Genomic DNA, 20,193 nt, shown 5'->3' on the forward strand with positions numbered 1-20,193 from the left:
CTCATTCGACATATAACTATTTTATGTTGAGCTTGATCATTGATTCATCTAGCTCAGAAATGTCTAATCGGTCTCTGTTCTTGAAGATCTCACCATCACCAAAACTCACTCTGAGCCACAGTAATTGAGAATCTTTGCTACATCTGGCACCTTCTTGAAGCACAAGATTGTAGCTCCAATCATCCCAAGCCATTACACCATTACATATTTTAAACATGCTTTCTCCCTTACAATCCCATATTGCTGATATTTCCATTTTGTAGATGGGAAATGATGAAGGAGAAAGCTATATAGCATGGCAGAGATGATTTTGGTACTGACTTCTCCATTTTGAAGTCCTGTCCTACTAAGATACTACTTGCTGGAGAACCCCAGAATCCTAATGTTTGGGGACTTTTGTCCTTCTATATCCAGCCTTCCTCATTTCCAGCATAGCTCCTAAAGAATGAAGCTTGCATGAGGCTGTGTTCCCCCTTCTGGAGCACTCTTAACAATGTAATTACCTGCCACAATATCCTTGATACTAGGATCCAGGGGGAGAATATTTTTCTTCACCAACTCAAGTGGCCCAGGGCGGTGCAAGATCTTCTCGCTCAGGTCTTCGGCCAAGCGAGCCTTCTTTTCCTGCAACTCGGAACGGTCCCCTCGAGACACTGAAATGGAGGATCAGAGGAAACTCAGTGTTCGTGGAAAGCAGATGAAGTAAGATAAGAACAACCTGGCTAGATCAGACTGGAGTTTTACCTCATTTAGAAGCCTGGCTCCAAAACAAGATGTTCACCAACAGGTACAAAGGATTTAATCATCCCCTGGGGATTATTCTGAGTATCTGATTGGCTGTCTCTGAGTAAGATTTCATTCAAGAGGGACTGGACCTTTCCTTCATTCATTCATCCATTTAAAATGCCAGGGAGAGAAGACTGGAGGACTCACAAGTTTTTAGTGAGATTTCTCCAGAGATGGTACCCTCACTAAGCAAGGAGGAAATGAAGAGGGCTGTGGATTGAGGAAGACCTAATTGCACTCCTGATGAAGTAGCTAGAAACAGTGATGTGCTCGTTCATGGATGGATGGATGTTCCAAACTGCCTCTCATTTAGGAGCTCAAGACGTGCACATAGTGATCTCTTCTCCAATTTTTCCCAGAACAACCACCTTATGAGTCAAGTTGGACTGCAAAAAAGACTGGCTCAAAATGAGCACTCGCTGCATAAACCTGGATTCTAGTTTAAATTAGGAACTTAAGAAAAAATAACCTGTATTCCAGAAAAACGAGCTAATTTTCCCCTGAGCTAATTCCAAATTTCTGCGCGAGTTCAAATTAGAAAGCGAAGGAGAAAGAATATGCAGGGCTTCAGATCAGAAGGGGAAAAGGGGCACTGAAAAGGACAGGAGGGTCCCCACAGCACCTGTCATCCCCTCCTTCAGGCACAGTTGCTAGCAGAGGCTCAGTTAGTTCTCCCCCACACCCTCCGAAGCACGTTTTTCTCTTGGGGGGGAGAGATTTCTGAAATCAGGATTCATCACTGAGCTTGGAGAATGGGAGATCTTTTCATTTTCACCATTAGGGAGGTGGGAGTGGAAACCATGCAGATAATTCTGAGCCCAAAGTGCCTTCTTATTTTCTCAACCTCATTCTTTGGAGCAGTGTTTCTCAACCTTGGCCACTTTAAGATGTGTGGACTTCCACTCCCAGAATTCCCCAGCCAGCATGCACTCTTTGGAGGAGAATATGGAGAACTCTGGTGGAAGGGGAGAATTTTTTCCCACAAAAATTAACAGCAAAACTCATTATCTTCTAAATCTTTCCCCCTGTTATTTATTTATAACTGTGTACATCTTTATTTCGTCAGGACTGTGCTGAGAATGGGTCTCGCTGCCTAAGTGCTTCCCAGAGCTATGATATCCGACAGTACCACAAGTGGAAAGCTGGGGCTTGATGAAAAATTCTTTCTTTGAAGCAAAGGGGACTGGAACAATATGGCCCCCGAATCACTAATTGCAGTGACAACAAACATTTGAAAACAGAAATAAAGCAGGAGGGTACTTTTACAGAAGTAGATTGCCCAGCCTCTGGGTTTTATAAATGTTGCCAGAGCTGCTAAAAATTTGGCACTACAATGCCCAACTCCCACCCCCATACTTTTTATCCCCATACTTGCTAATCAAATACAAATGTTCCATCTAGAACTCTGGGGCAACTTGAGACGTCAGAAAAGAGAGTTCCCTCCTGGACATGGATTAAAAAAAAAAAACAAAGGAAAAGGGGGATCTGGCAAGATTCTGAGGATGATAAGGAGATGAAAAATGGGATCCCCCAAAGGACTGGGATTTTGTATCAGAGTTTTAAGACTATTTGCCTGGGTTTGCACAACATACTAGATCCTTATTGTGTGTTAACAAAACACAGGTGCTTTGCTCACGTAATATCCAATGCCCAAACAACCAATATTACAGCTTAATGTGCTGGCCTGGGTCACACAACATGCTAAGACAATGGTTGTATTCCCACAACACACTGACCCACAAACTACTCATCCCACGTTGAGCCTTTCCTAGTATGTTATACAAACCCGACATCTTGATTTTCAGTTTCTAATGTAGGACTGGCAGAGATGTTTGCAACCTGGACAGAAATGTTTTTTTCTCCCTACCTTCAGCCTGCTGGCCCTTAGCAGAGGTGGTCTTGTGAGGCCGAGGTGAAACCTTGAGCTTAGCAGCTTCATTGGCCTGAGGGAAGCAAAGGAAAAACATCACTAACGCTGCCAATATGCCCAGCCATTCATCACTAGAACCTCCCTCATCTTCCCTCTCTCTGTAGAGCTTTTCCCCTCTGCTAATATTCCTCAGTCATGGAGTTTTGAGCTGAAACAACTGTTTAGCTCAAAGGGTATCTTGGGCATGTGGCTAACACCCTACAGTAGTGTTTCCCAACCTTGGAAACCTCCAAATCTATAGATATCAACTCCCAGAATTCTCTTCAATCGCAATGCTAGCTGGAGAATTGTGGGAAGAGAAGCCAACACATCTGGAAGTTGCCAAGGCTTAGAAACATTTCACTAGGACAACCAAGAGAAGAGAATTAGAAAGTCAAGTGTAAGGTCTCCTCAACAGGGCAGTAACCATGTTTAAACAAGCAGATCCCATTTCAGTAAACCAAGTTATGAATGAAACTTGCACGCCAGGCAGGTTGCTCTATCATGCAACTCAATGAGTCACTTAATTCAATGAAACGTTTGCAGGAAAAGAACCAAGCTCAGAGAACCCCAAGGACTCCACAGTTCAACCCTGAGCTACACATATTCGCCTCCATTGGTTATTTCTATAACTATCTATTTTAGAGATGGAATTCTGGGTAAGATTTTGAATTTGGATGATGCCACTCCAATTCTGCATGTCTTTGAAAAGAAAGAGATTTAGATTACCATTGGTGATCAGATCTAATATCATAGCTAGCAGAAACATGCCTGGGAACTGAATGGGAGAAGTTTTGGATAAAGGCGATTCCATGCAGTTCCAACCCATAGGAACCCATAAACCATCTCTCTCTGTCCTAGACTTTGGAAATGCACTGTTGGTCAGAGTAGCAATTGATGTGGTGATACTAAAGGACAATTATCTTCCCTTGGAAGAGTTCACCTTGGTCTATTTCAGGTGGGAATGGTGGTGCTTATCCATTGCCTTTGGAAAACACTCTGTTGGAGAAGGCAGAAATAAACTTATTTGGCAAGATGGACCAATGGCCTGAATCAGCACGTATCTGCTTCTGTCTGTCTGTCCTACCCAGTTCAATATGATTGGATGGTGGGATGTTGGGAAAGGGGACAGAGCGTGAGAGGCTTATCTACACTTCTTTGTAAGCCAGCAGCTAAGGATGGTGGCTGATGCAGAACGTGGACCTCTGCTTAGATGCCGCTCTTGTCATCAGCTAGCCCAACCCTTGAAAGCAAGTTAGGACAGCCCCTGGGATGGTTCCATGCTGCTAGAATTCTCAAATCCCTTTTATACTCACCCTGGTCTGCCCCTGAGTCCCACCGGGCTGCGAGAAAGTTGGAAGGGGTTTGTTGAGTGCTGGAGGGGTAAAAAGGAAAAACATCAGATGATCCCTAGAGGAAGTTTTCTGTCTTTCATCCTTACGCCTCCTCCTTCTTTAGGAGCATATATAGGGTAGCCCGATCCTTCCAGAAAATGGAGAGACCTGGACTCAACCCCCAACTGAGTCTTTTGACATGTTTTCCACCAATCAACTTTGGTATTCTCAACTATGAAGTTATTCGAGGCTGGCTATGTCCTTTAGGCTTAGCATTTTATTGCACTTATTTGCAAAATCTGGTACCTGGCACCAAACTGATTGCTTTGGGGGTTCTCTTTTAAAATGTCATTTGTAAAAAATATGCCCTATTATGCATGGCGAAAAGGAGGCCCTTCCATCCATTTAGCATTATGCTATTAGACATTTTGGATCAAGCTCTTCCGTTGTTATGGCTCTTGGTGAGAGACACCCATGCACTATGGCCCTTCCGTTACAGACATCGAGGCAAATGTTGAATTATAACTTTTTAAAACATGCCTCGACCGAACGTTCTCCTTCATGCATTAACTGAGGTCCTCTGTTGGGGATACCACAGAAATCAAGGTATTCAAGCAGTGCTATTACTGATTTTTTTCCCCTGCTGAAATCCGTTAGGGAAGTGTAGTGTGCAGAAATTCAACGGGTGCAGCTTTTCCTTCATGGCAGGAAAAGCATTCCCTGTTAATATGCTGATGCTGGCGCCAGCTCTTTTCCCAGGCATCTAGCACTCTCCCCCCGTGCCTGTGCTGGAAGGTTGTCTGCCACATGATTCTCTTGGCTTTTTAGAGACTCACCTGGAATTAAGTGTCGTTCAGAGAGCTGTTCTTGGGACCGCCGATGCTGCATTCGCATCTGAAGCACTGCAGAGAGGCAACAAGGAGTGCATCATGGGTATTTATTTATTTATCTATTTATTAAATTTTTCAACCGCCCATCTCCCCCCAATGGGGGAACCCTGGGTGATTCACAATAAACATTAGAACATAAAATATAGAAACACATAAAACCATAAATTAAAACATAACTAAAAAGAAGAAGGAGAGACCAAGGGGATGAAAACCTGAGGCTGAAGGCCGAGGCCTCTATGGGGCCAGCCATCCCCATGCTTGAGGTATTCCCACCCCACCCCAGGCCAGGTGGCCGAACCAGGTCTTCAAAGCCTTACGGAAGGCCAGGAGTGTGGGGGCTAATCGCATCTCCGGGGGCAGGATGTTCCAAAGAGCAGGGGCTACTGCAGTATGGTATGGTGGGTTGAATCAGCCAAGGGGCGTATGGAAACAAGAAGTGAAAAGTATGTTCTAAAATCAGACTCCCTGAAAACTCGCCCCCAAACAGGGCAACAGTACTGGTCTATGATTTGAGATTAGTGATCTTGCCACCATGTGTAAATGATAGTCATAAATGATGGTGGCAGTGTTTAAAAATACAAGCCTGTCCTACCGGTAAATACTCGGTTGCGTTACCAGGCTGAGGATTATTTTCCCCCAAAGTTCAGCTCAGAATGTAAAACAGAGATTTGCTGCATGTATTCAGCTTTCTCCCACACCTGCTGCCTGGTAGAGTCTGGCTGGCACCGAAGATTCTTTTCAATACATCATGCTAAATTCAACTCAGTCGGGCAGCTGTGACTCCGTGTGGCTCCCCGCCATGGCGAAAGCTGGGACGTTATGAAAAGGTACACGGGCCCAACACCTTCAGAATGTGTGCATCAAACCTGCGAGATTTGAGGCTTTTTCTTCCCTCCTCCTGAAGGCTCATAGGGAAGCCTTGTAATAATCCCATTCTAAATGGAACTGAAGTGAGGTTACTCAGCACTATTTAATATTTTAAAAGCAAAAATTAAACAGACAAATCAAAGGAAGCAAATGAAAACAAGTTAGCGATGAGAGCAGTATTAATCTCCTTCGACAGCTGTCCAAGTGGGGTGAAGTTGTAATTGAAGCATCCATCTGCCAGCCAGCAGAGAGACTTCTACCACGGTGGGCCGGGGGGGAGGGGGGCGTGGGAAGCAATACTCTAGAGGCTAGTTTTGCTTGCACCATGTTCTTCTGGCATAAATCTTCCACTGGCAATGCTTCTGCTAGCAGTAAGCATTGAAATAGGGCATTTAGGGGCAAGGACAATTGAGATCTGCAGATCCAAGGCCCTTCCATTTAACACAGAGAGGTCAACCTGGGTCCCATAACCGCACAAGCCTTCATGGCACTGGTTTCCACTGATTCTCCACCACAGGTCACATACCTTCTGAATGTGGGTGTCCTTTCCTTATTCTCTTTTGGCCTTTAAAATTAAACAAACCCAGATAAGTCTGGGAGATCTCTACAGCAGGGTTCCTCAACCTTGGCAACTTTAAGACGGGTGGACTTCAACTCCCAGAATTCCCCAGCCAGGCTGGCTGGGGAATTCTGGGAGTTGAAGTCCACTCATCTTAGTTGCCAAAGTTGAGGAACCCTGCTCTACAGGATGTACAGTATTTGCCTTGCTGCAACCCTAAACCCTGTTCTGGTTAAGAAATTCTTTTCTTTCCCCCCCTTTCTTTCTTTATGTCCAGGAAACATTGGGAAGACACAGGAAAGCCCAGCCCCTTGGTTAACATTTAAACAAAGACACAAATTGCCTTTTGTTAAATAACTGAAAACAGTTTATCAGGAGTCGCTTGATTCCACAGCGTATCGATAGCCACTCAGTACAGGCCTAGCCTTGCACTAAATATATTCCTAATTCTGCCTGCTGGACAATTGAGTATTTTCTAGGCTAGAAGGGAGAGGCCAGTGTGATGTAGTGGTCAAGATGCAGGAGCAGGAAGATGCAGGTTCTAGTCCCCCCTCAGTCACAAAAGCTCCCTGGATGACTTTACATCAGGCACTCTCTCTCAATCCAGCCTATTTCACAGGACTGTTGTGGAAATAAGTAGATCTACTTAAATACGCTTAAGCACATACCTAATTACAATATTAGACTAGACTCTGAGCCTTTGACCTGTCCTTCCATTTACACCTCAGAAGTTCCTCTCCTCCCATTTCCTTCTTTCTTCTATAATGTTCTGCTTTGCTTGGCCGTTCCACCACTTTCTCATCACACCCCCAAAGACACCAGCAGAATCACCAAGTTTCATAACAGATATAAAGACAGTCCCCTCCTGTAATGGGAAGTAGGAATAACCTTGAGGAACAGGACGAAGAGCCACACCTAAGACAATGGTCAGATAAAAAAAATTTGAGTCCGAGGCAGAAATGTAATTTGAGAAAGAAGACCCTCCCTAGTTCTCACGGAGTCAAAGGCAGGGAAGGGGAAAATGTTTAACAGACAAGATTCTGTTACTGCAGTGTTTCTCAACCTTGGCAAATTGAAGAAGGGTGGACTTCAACTCCCAGAATTCCCCAGCCAGCTGGGGAATTCTGGGAGTTGAAGTCCACCCTTCTTCAAGTTGCCAAGGTTGAGAAACACTGCATTACTGCAACCTTATAATAAAGGTAGTGTATTCACATTCAATAACTTTAGTTTTCTAGTCTGATCAACCTTGCAGGGCTGACACTCTGTATCTCCTGTTCTCAAGCTGCAAACTAGCAAGGAACAAAACACATTAAAATGAAATATGGGATATTGCTCTGCTTTTTCTTTGTAATGTTTTATTTATACCTATTGTGCCATAAGAAAAGTCAAGCTGGAGATAAAGCCTATATAATCAAGGGCTAACTCTCTGACTGCATCACAAGTTCAATCATGCAATCCAGGTTGTCATCTTGACTTTTTTGACATGTCAGGCTGTCCCTTCTAAAAGACAGAAAGGGAGAGAACAGGATGGAGAATCAACATGAACAGTGCAGAATGTGGACTTGGAGAAGGAGAAAAGGCAAAGGTGCTATTTGAGGATGGGTGAGAAGTGAGTCCACTGAGTTCACAACTCACTGGGGAATTCTGGGAGTTGAAGTCCATACATCTTCAAGCTGCCAAGGTTGAGAAACACTGGTCTATACTATAGAGAATTAGATGGCCAACTGGGTTAGCTGACAACACAAATGAGTCCACTGAATTCAGTACTGTCTGCAGGCCATGGATTAGGTCTCCGTGAGATGAACTCCATAACTTGCTCTAAGAAATCAAGAAAATCCATAATACAGAAAGCACGCTATTGGGCATTGCAAAGTTTGCCATGCTTAAAACCTACTCTAGCAATTGTTTGAATTTTACTGCAAATTGCTTCCTTGTTTTAAAGCACAGAAACAGGCATACAGCTGTTTTAAATAAATAAATAAAACCTGGATGATAAAGCAACACAGTTTCTCTGAAACGATTTCTTTGTCATTACTGTAAATAAAATGGGACGGGTTGGCATACTTGGAAATGCCATCAAGGATCATATAGTATTTGCTAATGATACAGCTGGAAAGGAAAAATGTGACAGCTTAGGCAAAATATAGACACAAGCGCATGTATACGCCCACGCCTTCACACGTATGCACACTCTCTCTTTCATACACGCCCAGAAAATGGGACTGGAAAGGAATGTCTCAAAGTGCTACCAGAAGGTTAAATTAAAATCAGTGTTGAAGAAAGTGAGAATTCTATGTACTTTGGATAATAAATTGCGACACTGAACCTTATGGAGCTGAATCTGCAGCAGCAAAAAACCGACAATTTTAACAAAAATAAATGCATGTTTGTTATCACTTGACAATGAACCTCCTGATGAAAAACTAGAGGAGAGTTTTACAACTAAACAAGAAATTCTGCCGATATGGTCTATACCAGTGTTTCTCAACCTTGGCAACTTGCCAATGTGTGGACTCCAACTCCCAGAATTCCCCAGCCAGCCTTGGGTTAGTTGACAACATAAGCTTGGTTCATGCAGAAGAGCTGATGAATGATGGATCCACAGAATTGTTCCTTATGATCATACCCCACATAAAGAAATATGTCATCCCAAGGGCGCAATGACTAGGTTATCTAAGACACCTACATAGATGGACTGGCCATATGGTCCACCTCAAAGACAACAGATGGACTTCCCGCCTTACAGACTGAATTCCCAGGGATCAAGTGCATCCCCTTGGCATACCTAAAATGTGTGGAGCTGATCCAATGGCACAACTTTTTAGTCTCTGTTGAAAATCAGCTTACTTAAGATAGAACGGAATGGTGTATTGTTGGCTTGTATTCATGTTGGAAGAGGTATGGAAATGTTGAATATAGTTGACATAGGAGGCTTAGATTATGGAAGCGATTAGAGAAAATTTTGGATTTTCTTATTCTTTCTGCATTTATCTCTTTCATCCTCTGTCATTACGTGAAGACCTGTGTTTCTCAACATACAGAATTACATGCTTCTTAACATGTGGATTTTCTATTTGACCCAAATGTCCATATGCAAAGAGCAATTCAATGAAAAATGAAGCACATTCCACAAATACATACAGTAGGGCTTATCTTTCAAAAGCCAAGATTCTAATTTCTCTTTTAAATGCAATTATTTGGAAGCATAATGCTAGGGAAGAATTGTTATAATGGCACGCGCAAATGCTGTTAATTCGGGAAAGAGAGCCGAAATGCATCGCAGGCAAAGGGACACTCGTAGGACTTTTTGGCGTTTTCTACAGAAGGGGTGGGAATTAACTCTAGCTCAAAAACCATGTTCTGTTCCTCACAACACTGATGGATCAAGATGACATTAAGCAACGGGGTTTCTCTACTCCAAATCCTTTGAGTTTTCAGTCTCTGAAGAGGCTAGGAAGTTGGAATTTCAGGCAGAATTCTTAAATCAGGTACAGAATTACTATTCCTGTAATCATTTATGAAGGACAGAATCATGACTGCTGCAGTCATTTCTAACACAGACTTCTCCCTAGCTGCCTTCAGTTTCCTGGAGAGCTGATCTGAACACTGACCCTGGAACGGAAAGTGCATTGGTTGTTCTAAACCCACAATGGTGCACAGATGGGTCTGAATCATCACTGGCCTCATTTGCTTATCGTATCACCAGCACAGAAAGATTGTTGGAAGGCAGACTCAGATGGAAGGGATCTTGAAGATCACCTAAACTAACTCTGGGGAGCTCTTTGCTAGAAAGTAATTGCTGGCATTATGGATAGTCGGCCTCCAGTTTCTGCCGAACTAGCTCCAGAGTAGGAATGGAGGACTTTCTACCTCCCAAGAAAGTCTGTTCTATAACTGAACAGCTTTCACCTTTAGAGAGTTTTTCCTAAAGGTTAGCCAACATCTGCTTCCCTGCATATCTCACTCTACCCATTGAGGCTAGTCTTACCCTCTGGTGCAACAGAATGTGACTGCTCCACATTCTGGTTGGCAACCTTTCAGAAATTTGATGACTGACCTGGCATGGAAACCTGAACTCCACTTGCTAGGTATGAAATCAAAAGGAACTTGAGAACTCTTTTCTGAAAAGTCTCTCGGCTCACTGAAATCCCATTACTGTACCCTCCTTCTGGGACAATGGCTCCCTGTCCTGGGAAGGGAATCCTTATCCGGGGAAGAGCACCACACGGGTAGGAGGGAATAGGTGAGCCCCCGTTACCCACCCTCCAAGAGCAGGCACGTCATACCTCTGGAGGGTGGGATTGCTCCAAGCGTTTCTATTCCTGTGCCCCCTGCTTGCCTGGCATTTGTCCTGTTGTCAGCAACAGCTGGGGTGACGCCACCAGCTATTTATTTAAAAGGATGGAAACACAAGATGCCCCGACTCCCAGGCCAGAGGCGGCAAGGACTGGGGTGGTCGGTGATACCCACAGAATATGCAACGTAAGAGCTCCTCCCTATGGGACACAGGGGCACCTGAGTGGGGATTTATGGTAGACAATTCCAGGTGTCTGACCAAAGCAGCTTTCAGTTGCACCCTGCATTCCCATTTTCACTACGTTTGTCAAGCCATGGAAGAAAATCTAGAGGAGCAATCCTCTAGCTTCTTACCAATCAATCAGCACGAACAAACGTTCGCATCAGAATTCACTGCAAGCATGTTTCTGAGATTCTGGAAGAAATATAATCCCGTACAACTGAAAACTGCCAGTTTTGGTGGGAGTGTGGGTTCTTCCTTGGTGGTTCCTTGATTATTGTTTTCTGCCTGATAGTTTGTCTGGTGCTGATCCCTGCTTATTTATTTATTTATTAATCAAATTTATATGGCTGCCCATTTCACAAAAAGTGACTCTGGGCAGTATACAACAGTCCAATAAAACTACACACACACACACACACACACACACACACACACAATCATTATGTAAATCCATTATACAGCAATGTTTAAAAATATAAAAAACCATAAAAACGAAACTAAAAAGAAAAGGAAAATAACAGGTGAAGGGATATTAATAATAAAGCCACCTCACTAGTTCACCTGTCCCCTGGGGTCCCCAGGTCTGCTGACATAACCAGCTCTTGAGGGACCTTTGAAAACTCAGGAGTGATGAGGCTGATTTCATCTCTGAGGGGAGAAGGCTCCACAGGGCGGGTCTCACAGCAGAAAAGGCCTGCTGCCTGGGGCCTGCCAAATGTAGTTCCCTAGGCGATGGAACCCATAACATACCCAATATCTGAATGTGGGCTGCTGGAGGGGATATGTTCTAGTCTGTTTCCTTCCAAGTTTCTTTATTGTCTCTTTTAAATATTTTTTATTGTCTCTTTTGAACAGCAAACCCCACACTCCCTCACACTGATGAAATTACCTAGCTGGGTAATGAAACGTCTGCAAGCAAACAACCAAGCTCAGAGAGCACCAAGAAATCCACAGCTCAGCCTTGAGCTACAGATATTCTCTTCTATTGGAACAATACCACACTGCCATCAAGTTTTATAATCCAAAGTACCTGAAGGCTGGCAGGTTGTCTGACCTTGCATTTAAACAACACTTATTTTCACGGAGACATTTCAGAAGCTTTGACAATACCTTAAAAATAAAACATGGAATAATTCTGAACAATGTTTTGCCATAAATGGGGAGGCACACAAGATTCAGTACAGCACCACAGTAACCATTAAGACATACCCAGAGGCAGGTTGGGTTTTTAGGAGATTTGGCCTAAAGAAAATGGCTGCAAGAGGCCAGGTTTCATTCATGAGCAGTGCCGGGCCAGAAAACTAAAGGTTTCCTGTGGAAAACTGGTCCTTACAGCTGGAATGATATTATTTTGATTTAAATGTCCTGCTGCTTTGGCTTTGTTATGCACTGGAAGGAACACTTGCTCGATTATTTTACTTATAGTAGGTCATATACTGGATGACCTGCTGCTTATATCCCTTACCTCCTCTTTCTGCTATTCCTACCTGACTTACTGCTTTTGGCACACCCACCTTGTCCATGTTCCTGTCACTACTACTGCTGCTTCTCATCAGAGAAGGACAGTGTAATTCTGTAACAGACCATTTAAATGGTAGTGGTTAAGGTACCAGGCTAAAAACCAGGAGATCGTGAGTTCTAGTCCCACCTTAGGCACAAAGCCGGTTGGGTGACCTTGGGCTAGTCATTCTCTCTCAGCCCTAGGAAGCAGGCCCTTAAGGGCAAACCACTTCCAAAAAGCCTTGCCAAGAAAACTGCAGGGACTAGTCCAGGCAGTTGTCAGGAGTCAACACTGACTTGAAGGCACACACAAAAAATGTTGATGATAATAATAATGTATTAAACTTGTATGCCACCCAACTCTCAGCGACCCTGGGTGGCTCACAACAATCAAAGAAATTACAATAAAGTCAGTAAAACATAAAGTTGGCAAGGGCAATGAAGTGAGGGGTCCCAGTATCCCTCACTGAAGGCCTGGGTGAAGAGCCAGGTCTTCACGGCTCTTCTCAACAACAGCAGAGTAGGCACAATCTGGATCTTGATGAACATCATCTGGATGTTCATGTAGAAACACTGCTCTTGAAGTTACCCTATTTCTTATCAGCATAGATTGGCCAACCCAACTGGAAAGTCATAAATTGCTATGTTGGGCTAGTAAAAGGGGCTTAAAAGGTGATTGTGAATACATTTAAAAAAAATATTTTGAGATCTGAAGGAAATCCTCAGATTTGAGGACCAAGAAAGACCCCTATTCTGCTTGAGACATACCGGGAGCTGACTGCCAAATTAAACTCTAAACCAATTATTAGAGGTGAGATCTTTGAAAATGAAAGATGACAGGTCTTTCCCCTTTCCCAATCTCCCCCACCCCTGCCATGTGGCCTTATGTTCAAAAGTCTCTTCATAAATATGGATTGCCTGTTTCTTTCTCCACCCCCATTTCCATTAAATGCAAAACTGAATGACCTTGGCTCAACCCGTGATGGGAGAGGGTCCGAAAACAGGGAGTAAACAGAGGAACATTTGTACCATCAATATATTCAAATTCAAGGCCAGCCTGTGCTTTAAGTGGGCAGCAGACTGACAGAAGCGAGCCATTATTTTCTTAGTACTTTTTGCTCTGTGCCATATTACAAGTAATCAACCAGGGAAGGACACGTGGAAGCTTGATTCCTGGGTTCCTTGTGTACGAGATGACATTTGGACTCTTTCATTGAAAATGAACATGCATGAAGCCATCACTATGTGTGGCTTAGGTATATGTATGTGCGTGGTGGTGGGTGAGTGGGTTGGGGTACACTTGGATCAAGAACATGACCATCACTACAATCAAGGATCCCCAGACCTAGATATGACTGCAAATCTCCAATCTCCAACTCTGCGTGGCTGCTAGAATCAAACTCGGCAAAAACCTGTCAGACATTTAGCATGGTACAGCTTGATAAGAATCTTTATTGCAAACTAACTGAAACCATATTAAATACTTGACTGCACTCTGTTGGCATTTGGTTTCTATTCTACTTATTTATTAAACGTAAGCAGTTTAAACCCATTACGTCTTCTTCCTGCCTTTCCTGTGTTTCAGTGAATTATTTTCCCTGCACCTCATGGTTTTGGAGAAGCTCAGTGATTATTGGTTGTTGACATAACTGATATCTCTGACCTGAAAGTGCAGGCTCTTGGCTTTTCTCTACAACCACTGATTTTTCTGCAGTGTTCCTATAGCAACACTACAACACAGGGCATTATGATGTCCAGTACTGGAATTCTGTTGGGAAGAAAACTCTGATCTTAAATCTTGTTATCTGTGGAATGGTTAAATAATATTGAGAAAATTACTCCACACTTAATAGAAGAGATACTCTTCTCTAAACATGCTGTAAGGCAAAAACTGGCTCTCATTAAGTGTTGGAGGATGGAGATTTTAAATCTTTAAGAAGCTGCTTTAGATCAGATGAAACCACTGACCTCTCTACATCACTTTTTTTTTTAAACTTAGACTGGACCTGCAACTCTGCAGAATTTGGGGCACAATTTTGTCCACCCCTACCTGGAGATGCCACAGATTGGTCCTCTGACCTTCTGCCATTGAGCTATAATATTGTTTGCGGGGCAGTTCCAGTGTAATGGAATATAAAGTATATTTATAACATAAATATTGCAACATAAAAACAGCAGGTAACAACCAAGAAAACAGCAGGCAAAAGAGATAATAAAGGGGTCTGACTTATACAGGTCTTCTGGCATCTTGCAATGATACAAGCGTTTAAACCAGCATTTCTCAACCTTGGCTACTTTAAGATACATGGACTTCCAACTCCCAGAATTCCCTAGTCAGCATGCTGATTGGGGAATTCTGGGAGCTGAAGTCCACACATCTTAAAGTTGCCAACGTTGAGAAATGCTGGTTTAAACCAACCAACCATCAATACTTGGTTCTACAGTTGCCATTGCGTGCTGGTTGGGAATTCTGAGAATTGAGAATTCCCCAGCCTATCTGGAGAATATATAATTTGTGTCATTAATGTGATGACATCGGGATGTTCACGATGTCACTTGCTCTTTCTGCAGCCACCCACAGTATCTGGCTGAGGAAGCTGGGCTAAATTGTTCTGTTACAGAGCAGGAGATGCCTGGGAGAAGGCACTTTTGTGAGGGGAAAAGTAAAACCAGGGGTTAAATGGCAGGACATCGGCTTCCCAAATCCTCGGAAGTTGAAACACAGAGACAAGCAAACCTCCAAAAATCAAACAAAAGCAAAGTTTCATTACCTGGTGACTTGAAGGTGCAAAAAAAAAAAAAAAAAAAAGAGAGAAAACAGCCCAGGGGCCTGTTAGGGAAGGGATTTGGGGCAGCTGGGCCTCCAACTGAAAAGTACAAAATGCTTCCTGCTTTTTGAAATTACACACCAACGCAGGTCCTACCTACCCGAGCGAAACCTTCTTCGAATCAGCATTGATTGTTCGGATGCCAGAAGCGTCATCTTTGGCTTCCTTTGGAGCTACAAATCCTAACGTGAAGTAGGCCCCGATGATATTTAGCAACACTGGCAGGGGAAAAGAAAAAGAAAGTGAGAAGGAGGAAGAGGAGGAGGAGGAAGAAGAGGTAAGGGAAGAGAAGGACAGGTTTCTGATTTCCTCTCAGAAATCCCACTAGGATCCTTTTTAGCAGAGGTCATGTACCTTTAGAGTGTTTATGGTTGGACAGATATTTGGATTTAGATGGGAGATGGGCATTTAAATCTCCACAAGGCTAGGAAGTCCAAGGAGGAGCCTGGATGATATTATTATTATTACTATTACTATTACTATTACTATTATTTATTCCATTCTCAATTGCCCTAGAATGTTGAACTGAAACCTAGCCCAGAGATATTTTCAGTTGCTTGCCTACCTCACGGGATTGTTGTGCGGATCAAAGAAGGAAAGGGGAAAGAATCATGAATGCATCCAGAACTTGGTGCGGGAAAGCCCCGTTCAAAATGCAATCGTGAAGAAAGAAAGGTTGCTGTGAGGATAAGGCGGCGGCCATGGGGGTAAGGACAGAATCATAACTCAGCAGCTGTGCGACTGGCAGAAAGGCAGCAGGTGGAGCACGGCCTCTCTTAGGAGGTGGCAATGGGGGCAAGGGCCTGGCACCCCCCCCGGAAGGGGCCCCATGGAAAGAACGGTTCAGGATTCGCCCCATAAGATAAATGAAGGCTCTTCGCTCAAAGCAGCAGTAGAAGCGAATCCCCAGATTTTTTGGCGGCTTTGGGTTGCCCGCCCTCCCCCCGCACACTTCCCTTTAGCGGTCTATTGGCTTCAGTGGGCCGAACAAGGGAAGAAATGCACGCCCGGCAGGGCGAGGCCAGGGGTTCAGAGGAAAGGCGGCCTTAGCAAACGAAGAAGTGGGCCCCACCGGGAGAGTTTCTGCCTGCCCTGGTGGAAGCTTAGTGGGAAGCGGCGCCTCGACCAGTTTTCGCCGCCTGGCGCCCCTCGGCAGTCCCTCCGCTCGCCTTCGGGGCGCCCGGGCGCCGCCTGCCGCGCAGCCCCAAGGACTGTCCGCCGGGCGCCCCCCGCAGCAGCCCCTGCCCGAGAAAGCGCCCCGGCTCACCGAATGGGGGACGAGAGAGCGCGGCCCTCCTTCTCCTCTGGCTGCCGCTTGGCTCGGGGCGCCCCGACGGCTTCTCGGGGAGGGTCGGTCGGGTCTGGCGGCGGCCCTGCGGGGAGGAGGGGGGCGAGCGCGCTCCTGCCTTTCCTCGCTGCCCAGGTGAGGCTGGCAGCGCCCGGCGAGCCCGGCGGCGCGGAGAGAGGCTGGCCGAGCGCTCTGCCCCCACCCCCCCGCTCGGGGTCGGACGGACGCCACCGAGCCCCCCTCCCCGGCCCCGGGCAGCTGAGATGGCCCTGCGCCTCCGCCATGCCCCTCCGCCCCTCCCCGCCGGTGCCACCTGCCGCGACACCCGACACCCGGAACGCGCTGCTGGCTCAGCGGGACGGGCCCCCTTTGCTCCTCCGAGTCGCCCTCGTCCTTCGCTTGCCGGAGGATCCCCGCCGCGGCCCGCCTCCCGCCTCCCTCGGCTGCCCTGCCCGCTCCCTGCCCAGGCTGCGGGCAGAGTCGGCCCAAGGGGAGCCCGGGGGCGTTGGATGCATCTCTCCCAAGGAGCCCACCCTTCCCCAGAGGGCTTAATGCAACCTCCTCTGGCCTGGGGACCTCCAGAGGTCTGGGCCTTCAGGCCCTGGCTGGGAATGATGGGAGAAGGATGCCAATGGGAGAAGGTGCCTTCCTATGTTCTCTCCAGCTACTGCTTTCCCCCACAGCCCTTTCTTAAAATTCTTCTCCTAAGTCTTGGAGATCGCACGCAGCCATTGCACTCAGAGAGGGCTTGGATTTACATCCTTAGACATGTAAAGCCTGCTGCGTTCTTTACGAAATTCTTCAGAGGTGAAAGGCTTTCCTGTGGAGGAACTTACAAATAAGCCAAGATATGTAGGGTGCCATCCTGGTGATGTTTAATTGCATAATTTCTCATCTGAGTTAAGCGTTTTGGAGGATTTGCTAATAACTGCTTAGAAGAACCAATTTTAGAATGCAGGAACTTGGGATATTTCATCTCCGAGTCGGAAAGATCCCGCCTGCCCTTGGGGAAGTTTGGATCTTTATTGAGTATTCAAAGGCTAGCATTCTTTCTTAGGAAAGCAAAGGCTTTTCTTTAAGACATTTTCAGGGATTTTTTTTTCTTCTTTTTACAACATTCTGTGGAGGAATGGTCATCTATCAGAGTCCACATCCTGACAGCACAGGATCCAATTTTCCCCTTTTTGCCCAGCTGTGCCAGAAAAGTCCTTATATCTCCTTCCCTGCCATTAACACTGAAGTAATTCTCCATTAAATCATAAAGTTTTCATGGTGCCCCAGGCTGTGTGCTTCACCAGAGTAGCTGCCTCAGTCTAAGTGAGCAATGCACAGCTTTTTCTGGGCAAAGGAGAACCAGATGTGGCCTTTGAATTGCTTGCCATTGGCTACACCGCGAAAGCAGTAGGTGAGGCTATCACAAAAAAGAAAAATGACTTTGATTTAATTCTATTTATAAGGGTAGATAATCTTGATCAGATAATTATTAATAGGGTTAGTTCCTAGTTGTGCATTTAATCATTTCCTTCTTTTGACACCTGAAATCTTACTTGGGGGGAGAGTTTGGAGGCAACTCTGAAGCCCCAGATGATGCTATGTGGCTAGCCTTAACAGGTTCGCTCTATTCTCCCTTATCTTTCCCCCATTTTTTCCAAAAATATGTCAAACGTGTCTCTAAAAATCTGAAGTGATGGCTTTCAGACCTTTGCCAATTCCCTTGTTCTATTAGTATCATTTTCCCTTGTTCTTCCTTCCTTCCTCCACCACCCTGCCCTCCTCTGGATCCCCCATTCATTGCCTAAAAGACAGGTCCACATGCAGCCATAGCTTTTCTGGTGTCACCCACTGATGCCTGCATCTCAGCTTCTGCCTTGCCCATGTGATCAAATGCTGGGGACAGGCAGTGTCTCAGAAGGTGGGGGTGGTGTAAGGAAATGGGAAGAAATAAGTAGATTTATGTCCAGTGAAAATCTGTAGGCAGAAAGGAGAGAAACCAGTTGGCTTGGTGCACTGTGGCATAAAACATGTGGAACATTTATGCTTGCAGGAGCAAAACACCTCGTTCGCAGGCAACTTGAGCTTGGTTTGCAGTGATTGCCCAATGCACAAGAGAGTTCTAGCTGAGGCAATGCCATTTACCAGGAGGGCTGCATCAGCTGTCCCCAGGGTGTGACATGAGGACTGTCCATAACTGCAGGGAAGGGCTGCCTCTGATTGCAAACCCGCAGAGCCACTGGGCCAACTGAAGGAGCCAAACCGCTCTGTCGGGCCATAGGAGGGAGGCATCTGCTCCCCTGTGGGATCTCCCTGGCCCAAACATCCTCAGTACTGGAGCCACTTGAAAGGAGGAGGGTCAGCTGAACAGCAAAACTGAAAACCAAGCAGGGAGGAAGGGCAGTTCTTTCCTGGGATCTTAAAAGAGGTAGTAATGGTCAAGCTGGACCCCTGGAGCTTTTATTGCTGGGGGACTGGGCGCAGTTGCAATGTTGTGCTTCAAGTTGGTCCCACAAGACTGTTGTTCTCTGCAGGCTCCAGATCCTCCCCTTGGCCCTGAAAAAAAATACTGTACAGGGTCACCACGTTATATTTATACACCAAGGTTCTTTCTCCTTGCATAAAAGCAGACACGCGGGCACTGATTTTAGGTCGCCCTGCATGCAGACGCAGCAGTCCCCTTGTCACTGGAGAGGCCACCCGTCACACCAGGAGATCCTTCCTCTTCAGAGCAGACCCCGAGCGAATGTGGGGGTCTCGCTGGGTTGCCTTTGCCCTTTCCCATCGGCTACTGTCAGGCCACAGGCAGTGTTTCTTCACACAACAGGTGTCACCTGTTGCCAGCTGTCTGAGGCCCGCGCTGGATTTCACTGACGTGGCGGATCAGGTTCTGGTCAGGGTATTTAAAGTCAGACACGCTTGCTGCCCTGCGTCCCTGCTTGGGCCCTGCCCCTTGGCACATTCGCCCCACCTTCGCCTGGAGCTGCACTTGCAGCCTGTGGGTGTGTGTGTTTCTGTGTGTCCCCCTCGCAGTGAGAACCTGACAGGATGTGTGCCAAAACCTCTGTACATTTGTATGCCTATGTGATGAAGTGGAATGTATGGATGAACAACACTGACCCCTCCTGCCTTCGTGTGAAAAAGACATCTCTCCTCATATGGCCCAGCGGAGACTTGTGTGAGGAACCGGGGAAGTGTGTATGTGTGTGTACATGTGGGTGTGTGGGTGTTTCTAAGAGCATACCTGCATGCGTAGGTAGTGAGAGAGAAGGCAAAGCAAGGGTTCTTTTGTCTTTGCAATATTGCTTTCTGTGGCTCTCATCCCACAGTCTATTTTGACTCAGATACATATCCCGTGTAAAAATACAGACAAGCATGAAGGGAATACCCATATACAAATCTGCTTTCCCCCTTAAGATTCACATAGTCAGGAGCCCAGTCTTTTCCTGCTTACTGTCTTTCTGATATTAAAGAGGAAGGTGGTTGGTTGACACACGTATGCTAATGCATATCGTACCATTTTTCTTCTGCCCTCCAACATGCATGAGCTATGCCTTTGTGCAAGCTGTGTTACCTAGCACGGTCCCTCTCCCCAGGGCATGGAACTGTGGGCAGCAGGACTAGTGGGTTTGCTTGACTGGGAATGGGGCTTCATGATTCAGAGCTAAAACTCCAGACTTACGTATGGCGAATTGGCCTAGCTCTTTCCTTACACCCTGGTC

At 45.7% G+C, this 20,193-nt stretch overlaps 1 protein-coding gene across 1 annotated transcript in view; it reads right to left on the minus strand.

Moving 5' to 3' along the window:
* The window catches only part of LOC103055278 (myocardin-like), a 36,984-nt gene extending 20,303 nt beyond the window's left edge, over positions 1 to 16,681 (minus strand). The window contains exons 1-6 of the mRNA XM_088142655.1: positions 16,460 to 16,681; positions 15,293 to 15,410; positions 4,866 to 4,931; positions 4,012 to 4,070; positions 2,654 to 2,729; positions 504 to 653 (exon numbers count right to left, since the gene is read on the minus strand). Of these exons, the coding sequence (XP_087998781.1) occupies positions 504 to 653; positions 2,654 to 2,729; positions 4,012 to 4,070; positions 4,866 to 4,931; positions 15,293 to 15,347 (406 nt within the window). The 5' untranslated portion in view covers positions 15,348 to 15,410; positions 16,460 to 16,681. The remainder of the gene's footprint in view (positions 1 to 503; positions 654 to 2,653; positions 2,730 to 4,011; positions 4,071 to 4,865; positions 4,932 to 15,292; positions 15,411 to 16,459) is intronic.
* Positions 16,682 to 20,193: the final 3,512 nt, after the last annotated feature.

Source organism: Python bivittatus, unplaced genomic scaffold (genome assembly GCF_059951505.1).
Source record: "Python bivittatus isolate LINGU-HERP-01145 unplaced genomic scaffold, Pbiv_v1 ctg000440_np1212, whole genome shotgun sequence".
In the NCBI taxonomy this organism is placed as follows: domain Eukaryota; kingdom Metazoa; phylum Chordata; class Lepidosauria; order Squamata; family Pythonidae; genus Python; species Python bivittatus.